The 19,287-nt window shown below is 35.7% G+C and overlaps 1 protein-coding gene across 5 annotated transcripts in view; it reads right to left on the minus strand.

Moving 5' to 3' along the window:
* The window catches only part of LOC122040786 (VPS35 endosomal protein-sorting factor-like), a 37,747-nt gene extending 18,732 nt beyond the window's left edge, over positions 1-19,015 (minus strand). The window contains exons 1-11 of one of the 5 annotated variants that reach the window (XM_042600218.1): positions 18,817-19,015; positions 17,917-18,126; positions 17,117-17,147; positions 16,816-16,997; positions 16,349-16,508; positions 15,382-15,478; positions 13,925-14,094; positions 13,495-13,664; positions 4,458-4,643; positions 4,282-4,371; positions 2,554-2,634 (exon numbers count right to left, since the gene is read on the minus strand). In XM_042600218.1, the coding sequence (XP_042456152.1) occupies positions 2,554-2,634; positions 4,282-4,371; positions 4,458-4,643; positions 13,495-13,664; positions 13,925-14,094; positions 15,382-15,478; positions 16,349-16,508; positions 16,816-16,997; positions 17,117-17,147; positions 17,917-18,126; positions 18,817-18,930 (1,491 nt within the window). In that variant the 5' untranslated portion in view covers positions 18,931-19,015. Of the gene's footprint in view, positions 1-2,553; positions 2,635-4,281; positions 4,372-4,457; positions 4,644-13,494; positions 13,665-13,924; positions 14,095-15,381; positions 15,479-16,348; positions 16,509-16,815; positions 17,005-17,116; positions 17,148-17,864; positions 18,127-18,816 lie in introns of those variants that run through there. The other 4 variants (XM_042600219.1, XM_042600220.1, XM_042600223.1 and 1 more) reach the window with 4 other exon arrangements.
* Between the last annotated feature and the right edge of the window lie 272 nt (positions 19,016-19,287).

A 19,287-nucleotide genomic window follows, 5' to 3' on the forward strand; every position in this document is an offset into this window, starting at 1 on the left:
TGTTTGGTTCTATATGTTTTGCTCATGCTCTTGATCCCGAAGTTGACAAACTCTCTCCCCGATCTCATAAGTGTATCTTCCTTGGGTACCCACGGACTCAGAAAGGGTACAAGTGTTATTCCCCTACTCTTCGTCGGTACTTCATCTCTACTGATGACACATTCTTTGACTCGGTTCCTTTTTTCGGTCCTTCCGCTTCACAGGCCGAGGTTTCTCCCTCTCCACCTGCGCCAGTAACTATCTTTTGTCCTCCGGAGGCGCCTCTATCATCTCCAGCCTCGTCTCCTCCTTTGCAGGTTTATCAGCGTCGTCCTCGTTCTGCCTTGCCGCCGATCAACACTGACACTGCCATAGGCACCTCTTTGGAGCCAAGTCCCTCGTCGTTTCCTCCGATCCCATCTCCTGACTCTGATGTTCCTATTGCACTTCGAAAGGGTATGCGTTCCACTCGTAATCCTTCTCCTCACTATGTTTCTTTGAGCTATCATCGTCTTTCTCCATCCTATTATTATTGTCTGTCTTCCTTGTCGTCTGTTTCTCTCCCAAAGATTGCATGTGATGCCTTTGCCCATCCAGGATGGAAACAAGTCATGCTTGATGAAATGAGTGCCTTATAGAGCAGTGGGACTTGGGACCTCATTCCTCTACCTCCTGGAAAATTAGTGGTTGGTTGTCGTTGGGTGTTAACTGTGAAGTGGAAGCTGAAGAAGCAACAGAACTCTGAACGATCTGAGCAGCACGAGGAGGATGACCATGTAGACTCCAGCACTTATCAATCGTGTGTCCCGGTCGGTGGCAATGATCACACCAAGGACGTCCTTTGCCACCCTTGCGAGGTGAAGGTCCTTTGTATCGAGAGACCAAAGCTGACGAGTCGACAGGAACAGAAGAAGGCATCGTCAAAACTTTGGTCGGGACACGGAGAAGAGTCGCCCAGGTATTGTCCATGGTAGCTTCTGTGGCTGCCCAGGATCTGATCACGGACATGAGAATAATCTGTGGGCAGACCATATAAAGCCAGAGACATAAAAAATTTCTTCCGATTTTCAAGCTCTTCAACAGGATTGGCCGCAGGTGGGAGCAGTTCATTGAAGTCACAAAGAAGGCTAGAGACTGAACCCAGATAAGTTGACATTGAATCCTTAATCTGATGGGCGCTGAGGATGGTCATGAGATCTTCACAAACTTGATAGAGTCGTCGAGAGGTGTTTGTAAAGAGTTGTTAAGCCTGTGTCCAAACAGTTTTGCAGGTTTTATGAGTACAGAAGACATTCCTGAGAGATGGATGGATGGTGGCTCGGATAATGCAACACAACTGAGCGTCAACCTTTTTTCACAGAGAACGATCAACGACTTGAACATCTTCTTCGGTTTGAGTGAGATGTGTCTCATAACCCTGTCCAACAAGCCAAAGCTTAATGCGAGATGCCCAAGAGATATAATTTTTACCATCCAACTGCTCGGAAGAGAGGGGTGCAGTGATATGGTTGGTAAAGATTGAGGTATCCGGCTTTGCCGCGCCAGATGTAGCCATGAATAGAACTGTGAACCGAACTGGCGGAATAGATGAACTGAGCTTGCTTCTGCTGGAAGAGATTTCCTAGCAACCAATCACAGAAGGAGGGGATGCAGTCGCCGGCTTGTTGGCTGCTGGTGACAGGGCAGAGGAAAACCAACAGCGGCAGAGGCGAAGCTCTATGCAACAGCGTCGAACCAAAGCTAGGGCAGAAGAAAACAACAGCGGCAGAGGCTTGCTTCGTGCGACCTCCGGTGGCGGCGGGCAGAGGCTTACTCCGTGCGACCTCCGATGGCGGCAGCACGACCCAGGATTAGGGCAGAGGAAGAAAAGAAACGAGTGGAGACCATACTGGTGGTAGCCTCGTCCCCCCTCGCACTAAAGAAGTCGACAGCCCGTCGCCTCTGGAAAACTCGCGGAAGGGAGAAAGGCCGACGAGGCTCGAGCCCGACGAGGAGTTCGACAGGTTCCCGTCGTCGCGGCCATCAGACGTGGTGAAGCTCAGGTTCAACCGGCTGCGTGCTCCTCCTCGCAGGTCGGCCGCATCTCGTACTTCCAGTAGATGTCGACGAGGAGGAAGAGACAGAAGGACACCACCGCGAGGAGCGGCTTCAGTGCACTGCGGACGACGGCGACGAGCCCTCGGCGGCTCTTGATGATGCGGCGGCGGCGAAGGGGGAACGGATGGGGCAGAGAGGAAAGAAATTAGGGTTTTAACCTTGCTCTGATACCATGTTCAAAGTAAAATCCTAAAATCTCGTGTCCTAAGAACCACGAGTTAGGCCTTTATATAGAAAAGAAGATATAGAACAAAAGTCAAAAATACCCCTATACATATTCTGGAAAGTGATATTGTGTCCAAGGGAACTTGCAAAGTCAGCTTTTAAATGGCATGTCATATGAGAAAAATAATTCCTATCTTGTTTGTCTCAAGTCTCTAAATCACAGAAAAGAACTGTAGTATATAGATCAAACTTAGCCTAAGCAAGATAAATCACAAAGAAAGTAATATCCGAGGAAAAAATTATAATACTCACCAGGGAGTACAGAAGGATAATATCTAGATAAGCATCTGCTATCATCAAGTACTCATATAAGTTATTGTATTGAACAAGTACCTGCATTTAGAAACAAGAGAAAATTGATGCATATTGGAGATGGATAGGGTAGTCCTTTATTACCAACCTACAGATGTAGAAATGAAATAGTTTTTAACTTTATAGAAGAATTTAAGAATCAGTTTTATGTGCACTTATGCAGAACTGAATTGTCCCCCCTTTAGTGCTGTTTCTAACTCAGACTGGTCATCCATGTGGATGAGGCATCCCAATATGTGATAGGTTCGCGTATGGGTCCCTAATGACGTGGACACATTGCTAATAATTTTAAGTGGATCCACTAAGTGTAGGACAAATCACACTTGTTCAGTGTAAGACATTATATTTTTCGAAAATTTTTTAATATCATCTAAACAATCAAGAAATACATCCGAGTTCATTCTAATATCAAAAACATGACCATCTGTTTGACACACATAAGCTTATACAATTATTATTTTTAAAATAGTTTGATTCTTCTCTAGACATAAAATAACCTAATTATAGATTTGTGCACACATTATTCTTGAATAAAGAAGTGTCTAAGAATAATAACTACTAAAATCTATTAGAATGGTTTGTTTAAATTTTCATGAATTTAAGCTCTTTGTTCGCATACATATAGTCTGGTATGTCAAAGTTTAAGGCTGACGAAGAATGAAGAGATAAAAAGACTGAACCATCAGATTTGGTCTCTAATACTAATTGATGCAACACTAAATTGAACCCTCGAACCACACATAATCATCATGACAAAATTGATAAAACAAACAGAAAAAAGTATCTCACGTAGAGAATTAAAGGAAAATTTATTGTGAAAATTTTCTGATAAATAGGATCCTAATTCTTTTTTATACACTCACAATAAAAGTCAATTTTTTGTAAAATAGCAACTCAGTTTATCCCAATACAAACTATATTTAACTTTTTCTAAAAAAATAAAATTGTAATAATCCTCCAACTATTTTTCAACTTTAAAATATTTTACATTTTTAAATTTTAAATTTTTTAAATCGGTTTTGAAAATCCCAACAACATTAGATAGCTTTCTATAAGTTACAACCTCCTCAATCACACAACACTTGACAACTTCAGAGTGAATTATCCTTGATCATTTATACCTACGTCACTCTCATCTTTCATATCAATAGCAAACCCCTCCCCCACCCAAGTTCTGCCCCTAAGCTCTCTTCCTGTCTTTGATAGTATTCCCTCAACCTTTGCATCCAATAAGTTGGCCACAGAACCCCATGTTCATTGTAGCACTCAAATGTCTTAGTTTGTAGATGTTGCAACCATTGAAGTGGTGGCACTCATGTCCAAGCTAGAATTTTTATAAAAGACAGGCAATTTGAAAGTGAGTAAGCCTCAAAAATTAGAATCTTTCGAAACAAAGAAAGAGAAGGTATCAAAAACATGAAGGAATAAATAAATTTACAGATTCCTCAAGGAAAGAAAAGAGAGAGATGATAATAGTGAAAATTGTCAGATCTCTAAGCATTTATTTGTTTTCCTGATTGTCATCTCAACATTTCCTCTCTTATCCTCTCTCAAATTCATGAACTCAAGTTTCTCAAATGAAAAGCGTGTATAAAAATATTAATCTTTAACAGAATCAGGGAACAAAATGTAAAAATACTAGTTTCCTGGATGAAATGATCAACCTACCTGCATAATTCTGTCCATTACAGCACAACTGGAATTGAGTGAGAGTCGGCTCTCACAGAGTTTATGTCCCACTCGCCTATAAACCAAATGCTGCAGAAAAACAGTTGCTAAATTTAGTAAGAGAAAGCTATAAAACTGTGTCAATTCTATAAGCTAAAAGTGCATAGACAACATACAGATTCAACAGAGATGTCTTTGTTTTGCTCGACGAAATCTATAATCTCAACTGCCTTGTCACTGATAACATCAGCTGGAAGTAGTTTAAGAAGATAATGAAGCACTAAGGAAACACATGGAAACTTCCAAGAAGAAACTGAGAGATCCCTTGCCACACCAAACTCCTCGAGTATATTCCTGGTATTCTTGTTTTCAGAAATTTAAAATAAGGTAAATATGATGCCGATGGGAGAAAAAATATGTTCAATATAGAACCAATATACTATCATAGTTGTTCTAGTTCAAATACTAGTTTTATTAAACATCATGTGACATAGTCCAAGCTTATAAACCTGTGTTCAAAGATAAGGATTAGCTAGAATACTAAACTGGGTTTTTTTATCTTACCATTTAATGCAATTAGTAGTAACGAATAATTCAAAACCAAAATAAGCTAAATAATCAAAATTTTCCCGTGAATTATAGACCTAGATTCCCTACTTCAGAAGGATTGACTACTATCTTTTGTCTCCTTTTCTTTCTGTGTACCATCTTCTATCTTATAGCAGGTGGATGGTATAAGCATGATTGATAGAAGAAAGCAAAAGCAACAGATTACTGGTTGCATAATGAAGGCAAACAATAGCAATCCTCCTCCCTCTCAACAATAATAGGTGTTAACATGAAAAGGGTCAGATCTTGAGGAAGCAAGGAATTATGGAAAGAGATATGATCCCAATGTCGATCCCATCTAAAGGAGATAAACCTGGTCCAGTCAGATCTGAGTTGGATCAGATTTCAGATTTGCACCAAATCAAGTATCTTTTCTTTCCATCTAGTGATTTAATTGGATAAAAACATTCAATTATTTGAAAATCTTTTCATAGATTGCTAATAATCATGCAAAGTTCAAGCATCATTCAATACTAGAATTGAAATCCCCGACTAGAACAGTGTAGTTTTTCCATACAGCAGCAAGCCCAGATAAGCACAAACAAGTTTTATTCCTAAGAGACCCCCTTTCACCTAACTTTGCTAGCTTCAAGTGTAAGACTACGACAGTTATAAAGTCAATTGAATTAAGTGTAGAGAAACAAGTACAAAAATATACCAACCATCTCAACTAATGATTATTCCTTACTAATACTTGTCATACATCAGATGAGAGCATTCATTCTTAAGCATCCCAATTTTTCATAACTTTTCAAGAACCAAAGTAAACAATACTTCCAGATATTTTGTATTGGAACTAGTTTCCCCATGTGTCTCTGAGTATGTCTTCACTACCCATTAGGAGTTAAATTTGGATTGGCATAATAAACAGGAAGAAACACAGATTATGGATGTTTCTCAGTTTCTTAGACTCTGACATAACTCTTTGAAATTTTGGTGCTCCAATTTGTTCTTCCCCTCTTTTTCATTATATTTGTTATATAGTAGTTATGGGAAGAAACACAGATTATGGGTGCTTCTTGGTTTCTTAACTTTGGAAAACCTCTTTGTCAATGTAGGTGATCCAATTGGTGCTTCCCCTCACCTCTTTTTGTAGTATTTCATCTCTGAATCAAAGTAAGAGTTACGGGTCGAAGATTTTCCTCCCTTGGATGGTTGTGGACAATACTAGTTGGCTCATACCACCAAAAATATGTCTGCACAGGTGGCACAATGACATTTACCCAGGCAACATACGATCAAATTGGTTGACAGCCAAAATGACCAATTGGCACTTGAAATCCTGATACACAATGGTTATTTTGTTATTATTTTTGATAAATTTAAGTTGGATTTGGTTTTTGAGATTCGATTCAAGACCCAAAACCAAAACTAAACCCAAAACATGAATTTTCTTAAAGGAAAATATTCAAGCATGTAACCTTGATAAACATCCAAATTTTTTGGGTGTATCAGATCAGGTCAGGTTGTTAGATACTTCTCCACAAATACAAAAATATGTTATGGATTTTGTTTTTCTTTTTGGGGGTGTTGTAGTTGTAGAACTCCGCCCATGACAAATTACCCAATCATGGCCGGTCCCAAACTCGAATAAAGGAGGAAGGTTGTGTTAAATTGTCAGCTAGCGTTAAACTAAGACAAATGTTCAATAAATGGCAGCATTAAACTATTGTACTAATGCTATGTTGCACTTTACAGGGTCGACTGTAATATCTCGGCTAGGACCGCTACATCTCTAAAACTCGGGTGTAGTGTTAAATATGTAAGAATTCGTGTTGCACATCCGACTATAACATATTGGCAAGAACCGCTACATTTCCATGAAAATTTGGGTGTAGTGTTAAATAGGCAAGAGTTCTCATACTATAGGTATAAGAACAAATATTATAGAAAAACTAATAGTCTAAGATTTGGAACATGGAACATAAGAATCTTCATTGGTAAAGCAATGGAGATAGTAAATATCATGATTAGGAGAAGAATTAGTATTTTGTGTATACAAGGGACAAAATAGATAAGCGAGAAGGCAAAAATGATAGAGAATTCGGGTTTTAAGTTATGATATATAGGAAAGAGTAAAAAGCAGGGAAAGGTTACGTACAATGGATCCTTCTCTGGGACCCTGCATGACGGAAGCTTCTTGCACCGAGCTACCCTTTACATAGGAAAGAGTAAAATAAGGAATGGAGTGAGTATTGTTATAGTTAGTTCATGAAAAGATGAAGTTGTAAGTAGGGTTGTAAATGAACCAAGCGTTCGTGAACAAGCTTGGTGTTCGGCTTGGTAAGAGCTTGTTTATGTTCGTTCAATATACATTAGATTAATTAAACAAACAAGCTTGAATAGCTCGTTAAGCTAAACAAACAAGCTTGAACATATATGTGTTTAGCTCGTTAACGTTCGTGAACAACGTTCGTGAACAATGTTCACAAACCATATTTATTAATAAAACTCTTTTCAATATGCTAAATAAATAAATAATAAAATTAAATTAAATAAATAAATTTAAATTATCAATCTTAATAACCAATTAAACAATTAAAAGTTCTAAACAATCAAACAAGTTTGAATTGAGGGATTGATAACATCTAAATGAACCAAACTCAAACTAAGCTCGAACCAAGCTCAAGCCAAGCTTGAATTGAGAACTTGATAACATCTAAACGAACTAAGCTCAAGCCAAGCTTCAAATAAGCTCAAGCTCATAAAAAATAAACCAAGCCAAGCTTGAATACTCATTTCAAAAGCTTGGTTCATTTTAAGCTCGGCTCGGCTCGGCTTGTTTACAGCCCTAGTTGTAAGAGTAGTTAGAAAGAGATTAGAATTATAGCTCTCAAGATAGTAGTGACGAAAGAAACTATGAACGTAATTAAAATATATGCACCTCAAGTAGAATTAGATGAAGATATCAAATCAAGGTTTTGAGACGACATAAATGAAGTATTACAAAACATTCCACTAAGGGTGTTAATTCGGATGGATCGAGTCGGGTTCGGGTTGGGCTGAATTTTTTTTAAAAAAAAACCCAACCAACCCAAATTCAACCCAAAACCCCTAAACCCGAATCGGATAACCCAAAACCCGATTTAAAATGACTTTTTTTTTTTACTATTTTCCCTATAATTCTTCATTTGTATCTCAATACTCCATCATTATCATACTAACATTGATATTAATATACATAAAAATATCTTAATTTTCAAAATAAAATTCGATTTAACCAAAAAAAAAATTCACTAAACTTTATATTTGGGTCAACCCGAACCCAACCCAACCCAAAAATGCTCCAACTCAAACCTGACCCAAACCTGAAAATACCCAATCCAAACCTAAAAATGTCCAACCCAAACCTGATTTTTTTTTTTAGTCGGCTCGTGTTGGGTCGTCAGGTCGGGTTCATTTTTGACACTCCTACAATCCACCAAACAAAATAATTTTATTATGAGTTGATCTAAATGGACATGTCAGAGTAAAAAATGAGGAATATAAAAGAGTGCATAGGAGTTATGAGTTTGGAACAAGAAATAAAGAAGGGAAATATATTAGATTTTACGATAGCATATAACCTTATACTAGCTCATCCATTTAAAAAGAGAGAGAGAGAGAGAGAGAGAAAAACACTTGGTTGTGTAAAAAAAGGAAATAATAAATCGCAAATTGACTTTCTTATAATTAGAAAGAGAAATAGAGAGATATGTAAATATTGCAATGTCATCCTGGGGAAAACTTACTATCCAACATAAATTAGTAATGTTGGATATACATCTCAATTATAGTATGGAAAATATATACGACTCCTAGAATTAAATGGTGGAAGATAAAGGATGGAAAACAAAACATATTTAAGGAAAATGTAGAAGTATTAGCATTAGGTGAAATATACGGTGACTCTAATACAATATTGGATAAGATGATATCAAAGTTAAAAATAGTAGCCAAGAGTATACTTGGTGAGTCAAAGGGGTATGCATCACCAAGTAAAAGGGCACCTAGGGACAATTGGTGGTAGAATGAGAAAGTACAAGAGAAAGTGAATGAAAAATAAACAACCCTTAAGGAATTATATATTTGTAAGAACGAGCAAAACTTTAAAAAAAATATATAATAGCCAAGAAAGAGGCTAAGAAAGGAGTGAATGAAGCAAAGAATAAAACTTTTGAACAATTATATCCAAAATTGGATATAAAAGAAAGGGAAAAAGAATAGCTAAAGTGAGAGAAAGGAAGATAAGAGATCTTATCAAAATAAGATTATTAAAGATAAATGCAATAAGGTACTAATAAATGATGGAGAAATAACGTGGAAGAGATATTTTTTTCAAGTTTTTAATGAAAGTTTAGTTGACCAATTTAACTTGGGTAATTTAAGTAGGTCAAATGAGTATAGAAATTAAAAATTTTATCGTAGATTTTAAACTTTATAAGTAGAACAAGATTTAAATAGGATGGAAAATGAAGAAGTCGTTGGACTAGATGATATTCTGATAAAGATATAGAAATGCCTAGGTAAATAAGGTATTGAATTGTTTATAAAATTATTTAAAATAAAAAAATGTCTAATCAATGGAGGGTAAGTACTCTAGTTCCTGATATAAGAAGGGAGGAAATGTCCAAAATTGTGCATATTATAAGGGTATATTAACCTAAATAAGTCATACCATGAAATTTTTTTAAAGAGTAATAGACAAAAAACTAAGGAAAGAGACCACAGTGATTGAAAATCAATTTGAGTTCATACCTGGAAGGTCGATAATATAAGTTATGCATCTTCTTGGATAACTAATTGAAAAGTGTATGGAGTAATAGCAAGATCTACACATGTTATTCATTAACTTAGAAAAAGTTTATGATAGAGTCACAAAAAGAAATTACATGGAGAATTCTAAAAAAAGAGATGTTAGCATAGCATATATTGAACTAATTAAGAATATATATGAGGATGTAACGACTAGAGTGAAGACTTTAGGCGGATTAACTAAAGCATTTCCAATAAAAATAGGATTACATCAAGAGTCAGTTTTAAGTCCCTATCTTTTTACATTAATCATGGATGAACTGACATATTCAAGACACAGTACCGTGGTATATATTATTTGCAGATAATATTATTTTGGTAAATGAGATATATGAAAGAGTAAATATTAAACTAGAATCTTAGCGGGAAATAGTAGAAGTGATTTGTTTTAGAATTAGTAGAATAAAGTCAGAATAAATAAAATGTAAGTTTAGAAATATTAGAGGTAATAAGATAATTGTTAAGATAAGAGATGATGAGTTGTCCGGAAATGAGAGCTTTAAGTACTTAGAATCATTTTTGCAAAACAATGAGGAATTGAGAGAGATGTTTTACATAGAATACAAGTAAGATGGTTGAAATGGAAGAGAGCGTCAGGTGTTTTATGTAATCGTAAATTACCTCTAAAACTTGGGAAGTTCTACAAAATGACGATTAGACCTGCTATGTTATATGGCGTTACATGTCGAGCACAAGGTGGATGTGTGGACATACGAGGATGGCTAGAAGATTAATAAAGGTGGATGTGTGGGCATACGAGGATGGCTAGAAGATTAATAAATGAGAGTATTAGAGAAAAAGTCAGAGTTGCATCTATTGAGGGAAAACTCTAAGAGACGCGTTTAATATGTTACAGACATGTACTTAGACAATCAATAAATACTCTAATTAGGCGATGTAAAACTAGGACAAATACGCACATCGAACGAGGAAGACCAAAAAGGATTGGTTAGTAATAATAAAACATAAAATTTATTTAAGTATAAATGATGATATAGTAGGGGATAGAGTCCAATAGCATAAAAAGATCCATATAGCCGACCTCACCTACTCTTGTTGTTGTTGTTGTAATTGTAAATTTTTTTCCCATTTTGTTCATTCCACTATCTTGATCTATATGTTTCCTTCCTCTTCTTGCAACTCCCTCGTAATGAAGCTTCAAAATCAAATAAAATTAACCATGTAGCAAATTTAGTTAGAGTTTAACTGTTAAAAAACAGCTGCATTATTAACAACCATACGACTGTTGACCAAAAATAAGCTAACGTTTAGGATAAAACAACATTGATATAGATTGACTTTGCCATAAAAGATTTAGACAGTAAAACATTTTGTGCTTCTAGATCATCTTCAATTATTAATTTGTTTAAACAAAAGAAGGTTACTTGTATTGTGTGATAGTAAACAAGAGGTGTCAGACCCAACATCAACGTAAAACAACAAAAAGTTGAAGGTCTCAATAATTTGGTAAATAGACAATGTAAGATTGTAAGTATCTAAAATTGCACAACTGAACTTGTGATTCTGGCGACCTAATTTAGAGGTTTAGAGTAATATAGTAGTAAATGAAGTAGAACATCAATTTCTTCACTTTCAATTTGATGCATCTATTTTGTATAGGGATTTTGATTAGTTTTGATGCATTTCTTGACTTACTTTGTATGCAAATATCTCGTGATTTCATCTCTTTATGCTTCATTTCAATACATTTCCATTTTGGGATATTGCTCTAGTGTATTTCTTGTGTTAGGGCACAGAATGGAGCGAAAATAAAGATTGAAGATCAAGTTGAGAGGCTTCCAGCACGAAACACTGCACAGCCCGTGTTCCCGTTGACTTCTGATCCAGAGTGCCCGTGTAAGTGGCACGGGGTGCTTAATATCCAGTAGCGAACACGGGCACCCGTGCCCAACGGCACAACCCGTGTTCACCCGTACTCTGAAGCAACTAGACCCGACATGGGCGCCCGTGCCGACGGGCATGGCCCGTGTCAGGCTTGCGCTCCAACACCTATTTAAGTTGATCCCTCCATTTTGAAAGGGGATCTCGATCTGGGGTCGTCCAAGGACCCCTAGGAAGCTTCAGGAGGCGATCTTGGTGGATCCAACTCCATCTACGATTCAAGGAGGGATCGAGAGCGGCAAGGAGGAAGATTCTTCGATCGAGCCCAAGCATTTTCTCTCATTTCTCTGATTCTCTGAACTCGTAATCGGATTTTTGAATTCTGATCATGATTTGGGATTGTAACCCCGCATTTATGGGGTAAACTCTGGATTCTAGGATTAGAGAGTAGCTTCATGTGATGTAAACACTATTTCTTTTGATCTAAGCATGTTTGATCCTTCTAATTTTGTGATGTGATTTGTGGTTCAGATCTATTATGTTAACACGATCTTGATGCCAAAAGCACAAGATTAATATCCCACAGGGATTTGGGGATGGACTTAGAGGTAAACTCAATTCTCCAACCCGTAGACAACTTAGATGCGGAGAGTCGGCTACGAGAGTAGATTAATATGTCGCGAGGAACCATAGACTATCATAGAGTTAATGGATTAATCTTAATTCATTGTCACATAATAAGAGAATGATCATTTAGAGGTGGTGGAGTCTTGTGACAGGGCCCTACTTAGGTTACAACCCTTAATTTAGCTCACTCCGAAAGTAGGCAATAATTGAGATTAGTACACTAGTGTAGTTCCGAAAGTTTACACCGAATACATAGGATAATCTACCTACACAAGTCAGCATTGAGGATAGGAATTCAAACATAAATCAACTATTTACTTGCATAGAAGTGAAACTGAAGTCCTAGAATTGCTCTCTCTTTGACTGCATCCATTTTTGCTTTGCTATTGTTTCTTTATAGCATTTCTACTGCTAGGTGGGTTTCCTATGATTGGATCACTACTGCCCTTACTGCCTTTCTGAGCTAATTGTCTTTCTCTCACTTTTCTCTTTCCACTTTAGCTGTTGATTTTCATGTTCGTGACAGTCTACATAATTGATTTGGTCTTGGACAATTAAGTCTGACTAGTAAGCTGGTATATTCAACCACCAGCCCCTATGGATTCAATATTTATTACTTAACGACACGACCATGCACTTGTGGTTCGTCCACATCGCAATTTTAACTGAGAGATGAAATTTATGGCATTGATTTTTTCACTTCCAATTTCAAGTGAGATGAAATTTATGGCTCTGTAAGGAAGTTCCCTCCCCATCTAATCTTCTAACTTTTTTCTTGGATTAAATTCTGACTTATATGTTCCCTATCATCTTCAAGTTAGGATACAGTATTATGCAATATGCAGAATGTTGGACTGTTGTTCTCTTTCAAGTTATATTATAATTCAAAAGCATGGACATTTTCCATTTTGATGAAAGTAAGATCATTTTTGAGGTTGTGAGTGTTCATTTCAATGTGCTAACTTGATCAACCAAGAAAAACAATATAATCATGCATTTCTTATGTCTTGTTTTGCCAAAATCTTTTTTCGAGCTTTTGGCAAAGCTTTAACACAAGCATACTTATCCAAAATCTTCAGCCTACAATAGAATATATAATAACAAAAGGGAAGGAAAGACTTCATTTCCACCTTTTGTTTATCTTAACATGGAAAATGAAACAAAGCAAGCAAACACACTCATTTGTTTCACCAACCAACAAGTTGAGTTCAAATGACAAATATAGTGAATAGAGAAGTGTAATTGCAATAGTACACAATAGCACATACTGGTACTTGATGGCAATTATCATGAGAACAAGATATTACAAATCATCAAAAAAAGTAGGTTTTTTGTCCTAACCTGATAACCTAGGGAAAATATACATTTCATAATCCACTCGATGGAAGGTTCCATTAAGCTTATCAGAACCCTTTTATTCTTTGAAAAATGGCGCCCGACTGCTTCCTTATCCAAAATGATCCGCCTTAGTAGAATAGAAAGGTGACGAAGGGACATGATCAAATATCCACCTGAAAAAATGTCAAGAGCTTCATTTGGTAACAAATCATATCCAATGAAGAAAAGGAAAAACAAAACAAAGGAATTCAAAGCCCGACTGCTTCCTTATAATTGGCAGAACTTCAAAGCCTGCAAACCAGATATATATAAAGGAATTTCTTCTGTGGAAAGTAAAGGTGAAGCAAAAGAAAAAGAAAAAACAAGAAAATGAAGAAAGTGTAAAGTTCTATATTGAGAAAAAAGAATGATTCATATGAAAATTCATTTTTACCATCATCTCCTGAATACAAGAATCTTGCAGAGTTAGCTAGATAAAGATGGCAATAGGCAGATGCAAGAGGATCTGCTATTCCTCTCATCATCATCACCAAGCGCTGAAGTATAGATGTGAAATTATTGTCTAAGAAACGCCAACAACGTAAAATGGCAAGTTCCAAATATCTGGCATACAAAATATGCTCTAAAAATGTCATAACTGCCTTGAGTGCACAAAAAAATGGAGAAAGCACATATAGAAAGCTGCAGGGATATGCTATACTAATATTTCAAGCAAATGTATCCAACTGATTACAACTATGACCGCAGATATGTACAAGCTTCCTGCAACATGACGAGGAAGGAAGGTCCCACTCAGAATGCCATCAATTGCCTCATAGTATGCACGACAATTAAGCTTTACAGTCACAATCAAATATGATTAAAGTAAGAGGAGTTTCCCTCTTTTCTCAGGCACATTGTTTAAGACAATTTTGACTTATGAAAATGTGCATCATTGTGGCACACTAAAGCATTGAATCTTTAAGATACTTCATTCAATCTGAATAGATGTACTTTGCAGAAGCAACTACATAACATGCATAATTTCATATCCTATTTATGGTTTTCTGAGAGGTTGATAGAGATACATGCATATCAATGAAATAACGTTGATGAGAAGTCCAACTATTTTCAAGTATAGAATATGTGCATCATTTAGACTAGAAAGTTCAATAGCTTCATTAACACCAAAAGAAATGAGATTAATTACAATTTTTTTTAGAGGAAACAGAAAAATAAATTTATCTGCTAGGATAAACAAATTATGTTTTCTACCAACTACTCTAAAGAGAGCAAAGGGAGAGACAGAAAGAAAGGAAGGAATTGATGTCAGATAGACAGAGAAAGGTACTTCCAGAACCTGATAAATTATAACAACTTTAAAAAATTCTTTAATATTAACCATGTTTGACATACCACAACTTCACAAATTATACACAAACAAAAAAGTGATGCTTTAAATGAAACATAGGTTCTAGTTTACACCAGTAGATGGTGCAGGAATAGTTGTTATCCTGGTTAAATAGGAAGACACCTGCTGTGACGGCTAAGGATCCCAACTTATTGACACATTAGCCTTCCCAAAGTAGATTGTTTAATCCTAGCATGATGGAATGGCTACCAACTTCATACCAGTTAACATCGACTGTATGACTCAGAAAACAGTTTCTTTAGTATATACAATCAGGAAATAGCATAAACACCATTTCTGAGTTAACAAAGTGTTCGGTGAATCACATAAAGAATTGAATCCAATGCTTCTTCTTGCACACTGTTAGATCATGTAAGCATCAAATAATCTGATTAGCCCGGTAACTATGATTCAGAAAAATTATGGACGTCTTGATATTTTAAAGTTGGTATGCAGAAGAAATTTTGTGAATTAAAAGGCAATAAATAAAACATACTTACATACGGGGGACAAGTTCATGAATCGAACCAATTTTACAAAACCAGTTATAGCAAGTCTCTTTTGCCTCGCTGCAGATATCATCGGATATAAAGTCCTCTGCAAATTTGAAAAGGTTGAACAAAGAATTATGAACTGGTAGAAAGGAAGTTTTGAAATTGCTAATATTCCAGAAAACTTATGTCTTAAGAGAGCCAAAGTAATAAACCTCCATATGCAACAATGACAACCTGTGCATTCCGATAATCTACATGAATTCTATGAGTTGAGTAGTAAAGTGTGAGCACAGTTGAAATTCCATGGTTTTGATCACCTAAGTTTTTTCTTTATCAAAATATTGGCAAACATTCCAATGGAACACCTAAATTTCTTCTTTATTAAAATCACACAGACTATTTTGTTAATGCAAAACCAAGCACCTTCTATTTTCCTCTCACTGATTTTATGATTTTTTTTTCTTTTCTTTGCCGTAAAGTTAATCATTTTGCACAAAAAAAAAAAGGATAGATGAGTCAGAGCAACGGAAATAAACTGCTTTTGAATTGAAACAAGTTAGAAAGGACCAACAAGGTGTTTTGTGTCAAAGCATATTCAAGGGCAATCAAAATGATTCAATTCAAGTTTTCAACTGAAAAAATATTGAAATTCACAATTTGACACTCCAGTATAATTTTTTAGCCAAATTTTTAACACAAAAATTTTGTTTCCACTTGAAAACACTAGAATACTACACTTGACGCTCCCAGGAAGTCTCTATTTATAAAGTTTTTGTAGCCAAAATGATTTATTTTGAGCTATCAGGTATTTTCCCAAAAACACCGTGATTGTGATGTTCATATTCAACTCAAAAGTAGTTCTTTTGAACTCAAGCACTAAAAAATTCTACTTGAGACTCTCAGGAAAACTCAATATAATTTTTCACCAAAATAACTTATCTTAGGCCATGAAGGTTAGTGTATGTAACAATACCTGGCAAAGACCGTAGCAATGTACCATCATTAGCATATTCAGCCCTCTTCCTAATGCGCTCCCACACCAAAGTACCAAACATATCCATCACATCTACCACTAAAGTAAACAATGTAGGATAAAATTGCAAGACAGAAGTGTCCATAAGTAGCCTTGCAACCTGATATGAAAACAAAAATAGTTATGACAAAACCAATCCACTTTAAAACATAATCTTAGAGAACCCGAAATCAAGTAAACATGCCAAACATTATTAAGAACCACTTGCCAAATAACTTATTAACATTTATTAAGCTTCAACAACTACACAAAGACAATTCAAAATATTGTGCATTAATTTGACAATAAAAGTTAACAAAAGTGTATTGGATAGACTGCAAAAAGACAAGTATCAAATCAGATTATCCTAGTACTTCACAATATACTTTCAAAAATCCAGGTCATAGCATCACTCACAAAACAATTACCTTGATGGACAACTTCAAGGCTCTGATGCGATCTTCCGATCTCCATGCCAAATTAATTTCACCTTTAAGTTCTTGTAAGCGTAAAAAATACTCCTTTCGTGAAATTTCTATTTTCTCTTCTTCCAAAGAAGTTTCTAGGTAATCTTGTTCCTCTAAGTGGATATCTGCTAGTGACTTGTCCCCTGCACACTAGAAAATTAAATTAAGAAGATATGAAAAAGTCACATACCAGTATTTATTCATTTATAGAACCTCACTGCTCAATAGCTTTGCAACTAACAAGCTTACAATGGCAACATACCTCTGTTGTTCCTTGCTATCATATCTGATATCTACAAAAAAAAAAAGAAAATTTGAGATCACATACTGCAGTATCTAATTACAAAAGATTCAAATAATGAACCATTGTACATATGAAAAGAACCATGCTACGCCATCTTTTTGAGACAATGATACAGCAATTTGAACCCTAGATAGTACAATAGACAAATTGCAATTGACCTGGCAAAAAACATAGTAATCCATGACTAATGAATTTAAAATAGTAAAGAAATGACTTATGAATCCCTTATATTCTTATATTAACACAGTAGGTTGAAAAAAATAGTGGTTTTGAAAGCATTTGACTAATTTCTCTTGACCGTTGATTGTGCCTAACTACTAATATAGCTACACATCTTAATTTTGTTAAAGCTTTTTGTATTAATAATATATTACTGTGTCTACTTTAAATATCAATACTGGCTCCACTTACAAACAAGGCTAATTTCTTTTGACTAATAAGCTCTGTATCAATAAGGCTAATGAGCACAAACAAGGCACTCTTACCTTTCGATAGAAGGGCAAGGGATGGTGTAATTACAGTTTAGTAATGCTAAAGGATGAGGATGATTATGGTGGCCTGTATTAGAAACACATCAAGATTTAATAAACCCTAATTGCAAATGATAGAATATATCTAACTAGGTTATGATGATCAAAACACCATATCATAATTAAAAATTACAAATAACATCATATGATAAATAAGAATTACATACAGTGATTACCATAATTGCTTCACGATCAGTCACAAAATAAGAAAAAGCCTGAGAAGCTCACTTGGGAAACTGCTATTGTATTGCTGCTGGTGAACTTTTGTGTCAATGAACCTTTAAGTAATATCCACTCTTTCTTCAATAGATTATCAGCTTCACTCGAACACCTATTTTTAAATGTACTGCAGTTGTTCTGCCAGTTCATTGATTCTGATGGATCTGCAGTATTTGCTCTTAGCGGATCATCAAAAGAGATGTCAGAATCAGGAATAACCTGTATTTGATCACATAAGATGCTCAGACTACTTGAATATGCTAATCAGCAATGTCAGCACTCATTCATTATCAAGAAGGCAATAATGAAAAGTTTATGTTTCTTGGTCTCTACAAATTGTAAGAATAAAGATTAATATTAGCGTATATGATTAAGAACACTGAGTTTCATCAGGCATTGTCCTAATAAGATAAATGTCGAGGAAGAACTCTCTCAAAAACAATTCTCTTTCAGTCTTCTTACAATCTCATGGTAAAACACCCCTACCTAAACACACACACAAATGACAATGAATAAGGTTCCTGTTCTCTGTCCCTACAAACTGTTAGAAGAAAGATTTTAGTTAACAAATATGACTAAGAATTTAACAATAAAATAACTTGATCAAAAAAAAAAAAAAAAAAACTAAGAGCGAATATGTTTGGTTCATTTACAGTCCTATACGTTGACTGATCTCATTAACAGAGAGAAATTCCAACCACAGTTTCCACAAACAAACGGAAATGCAGTGAGAAACCGTAAAGTAGTTTTTCTGAACTCATAGACACAGGAATAATTATTTTGGTTCCCGTATTCCGCAAACTCAAGACGTGATACGGAATGTAAAGAGAAATGGCAAATGGCAAGGACAAACGATTATGAACAGCGACTTCAGTAAAAGGGACAGAACGCAAGGAGGAGAAAGAGCACCTGGGAAGACGTCGAAGAGCGCAAGGCTAGTGGGTGATCGTCTGCGATTCGGCGGGCGAGAGAGCAGGCGATCTCCTCCGATCCATAATCGCGAGATCGGAATACCATGCCCATCGCCTCCGCCTCACTCCGCCTTGTCGCCCGCAACCTCTCAAAGTCGGAAACCGGGCCGGCGATCGTACGATAAGATTATGAGGTCCCTGTTTAGCCGGTCAAGTCTATTAAATTAATTAATTAAACAGAAACATCATACACATAATATAATCTAAATTTTATAAATTTAATAATAATAATAATTATTATTATTATTATTAAAACTACCCATTTTAAAGAAAATAGTGTGACAAATACAATGGAGTTAAGCAACCCTTCAATTTGATCCAAGCATTTCAACTCAACTTATTAAATATATATTTTGAGCTGTGATACTTATCTAGAATTTTCATCTAGAAAATTCATCTAGATAGACAG

The sequence above is a fragment of the Zingiber officinale genome, chromosome 2A, assembly GCF_018446385.1.
Source record: "Zingiber officinale cultivar Zhangliang chromosome 2A, Zo_v1.1, whole genome shotgun sequence".
NCBI lineage: Eukaryota > Viridiplantae > Streptophyta > Magnoliopsida > Zingiberales > Zingiberaceae > Zingiber > Zingiber officinale.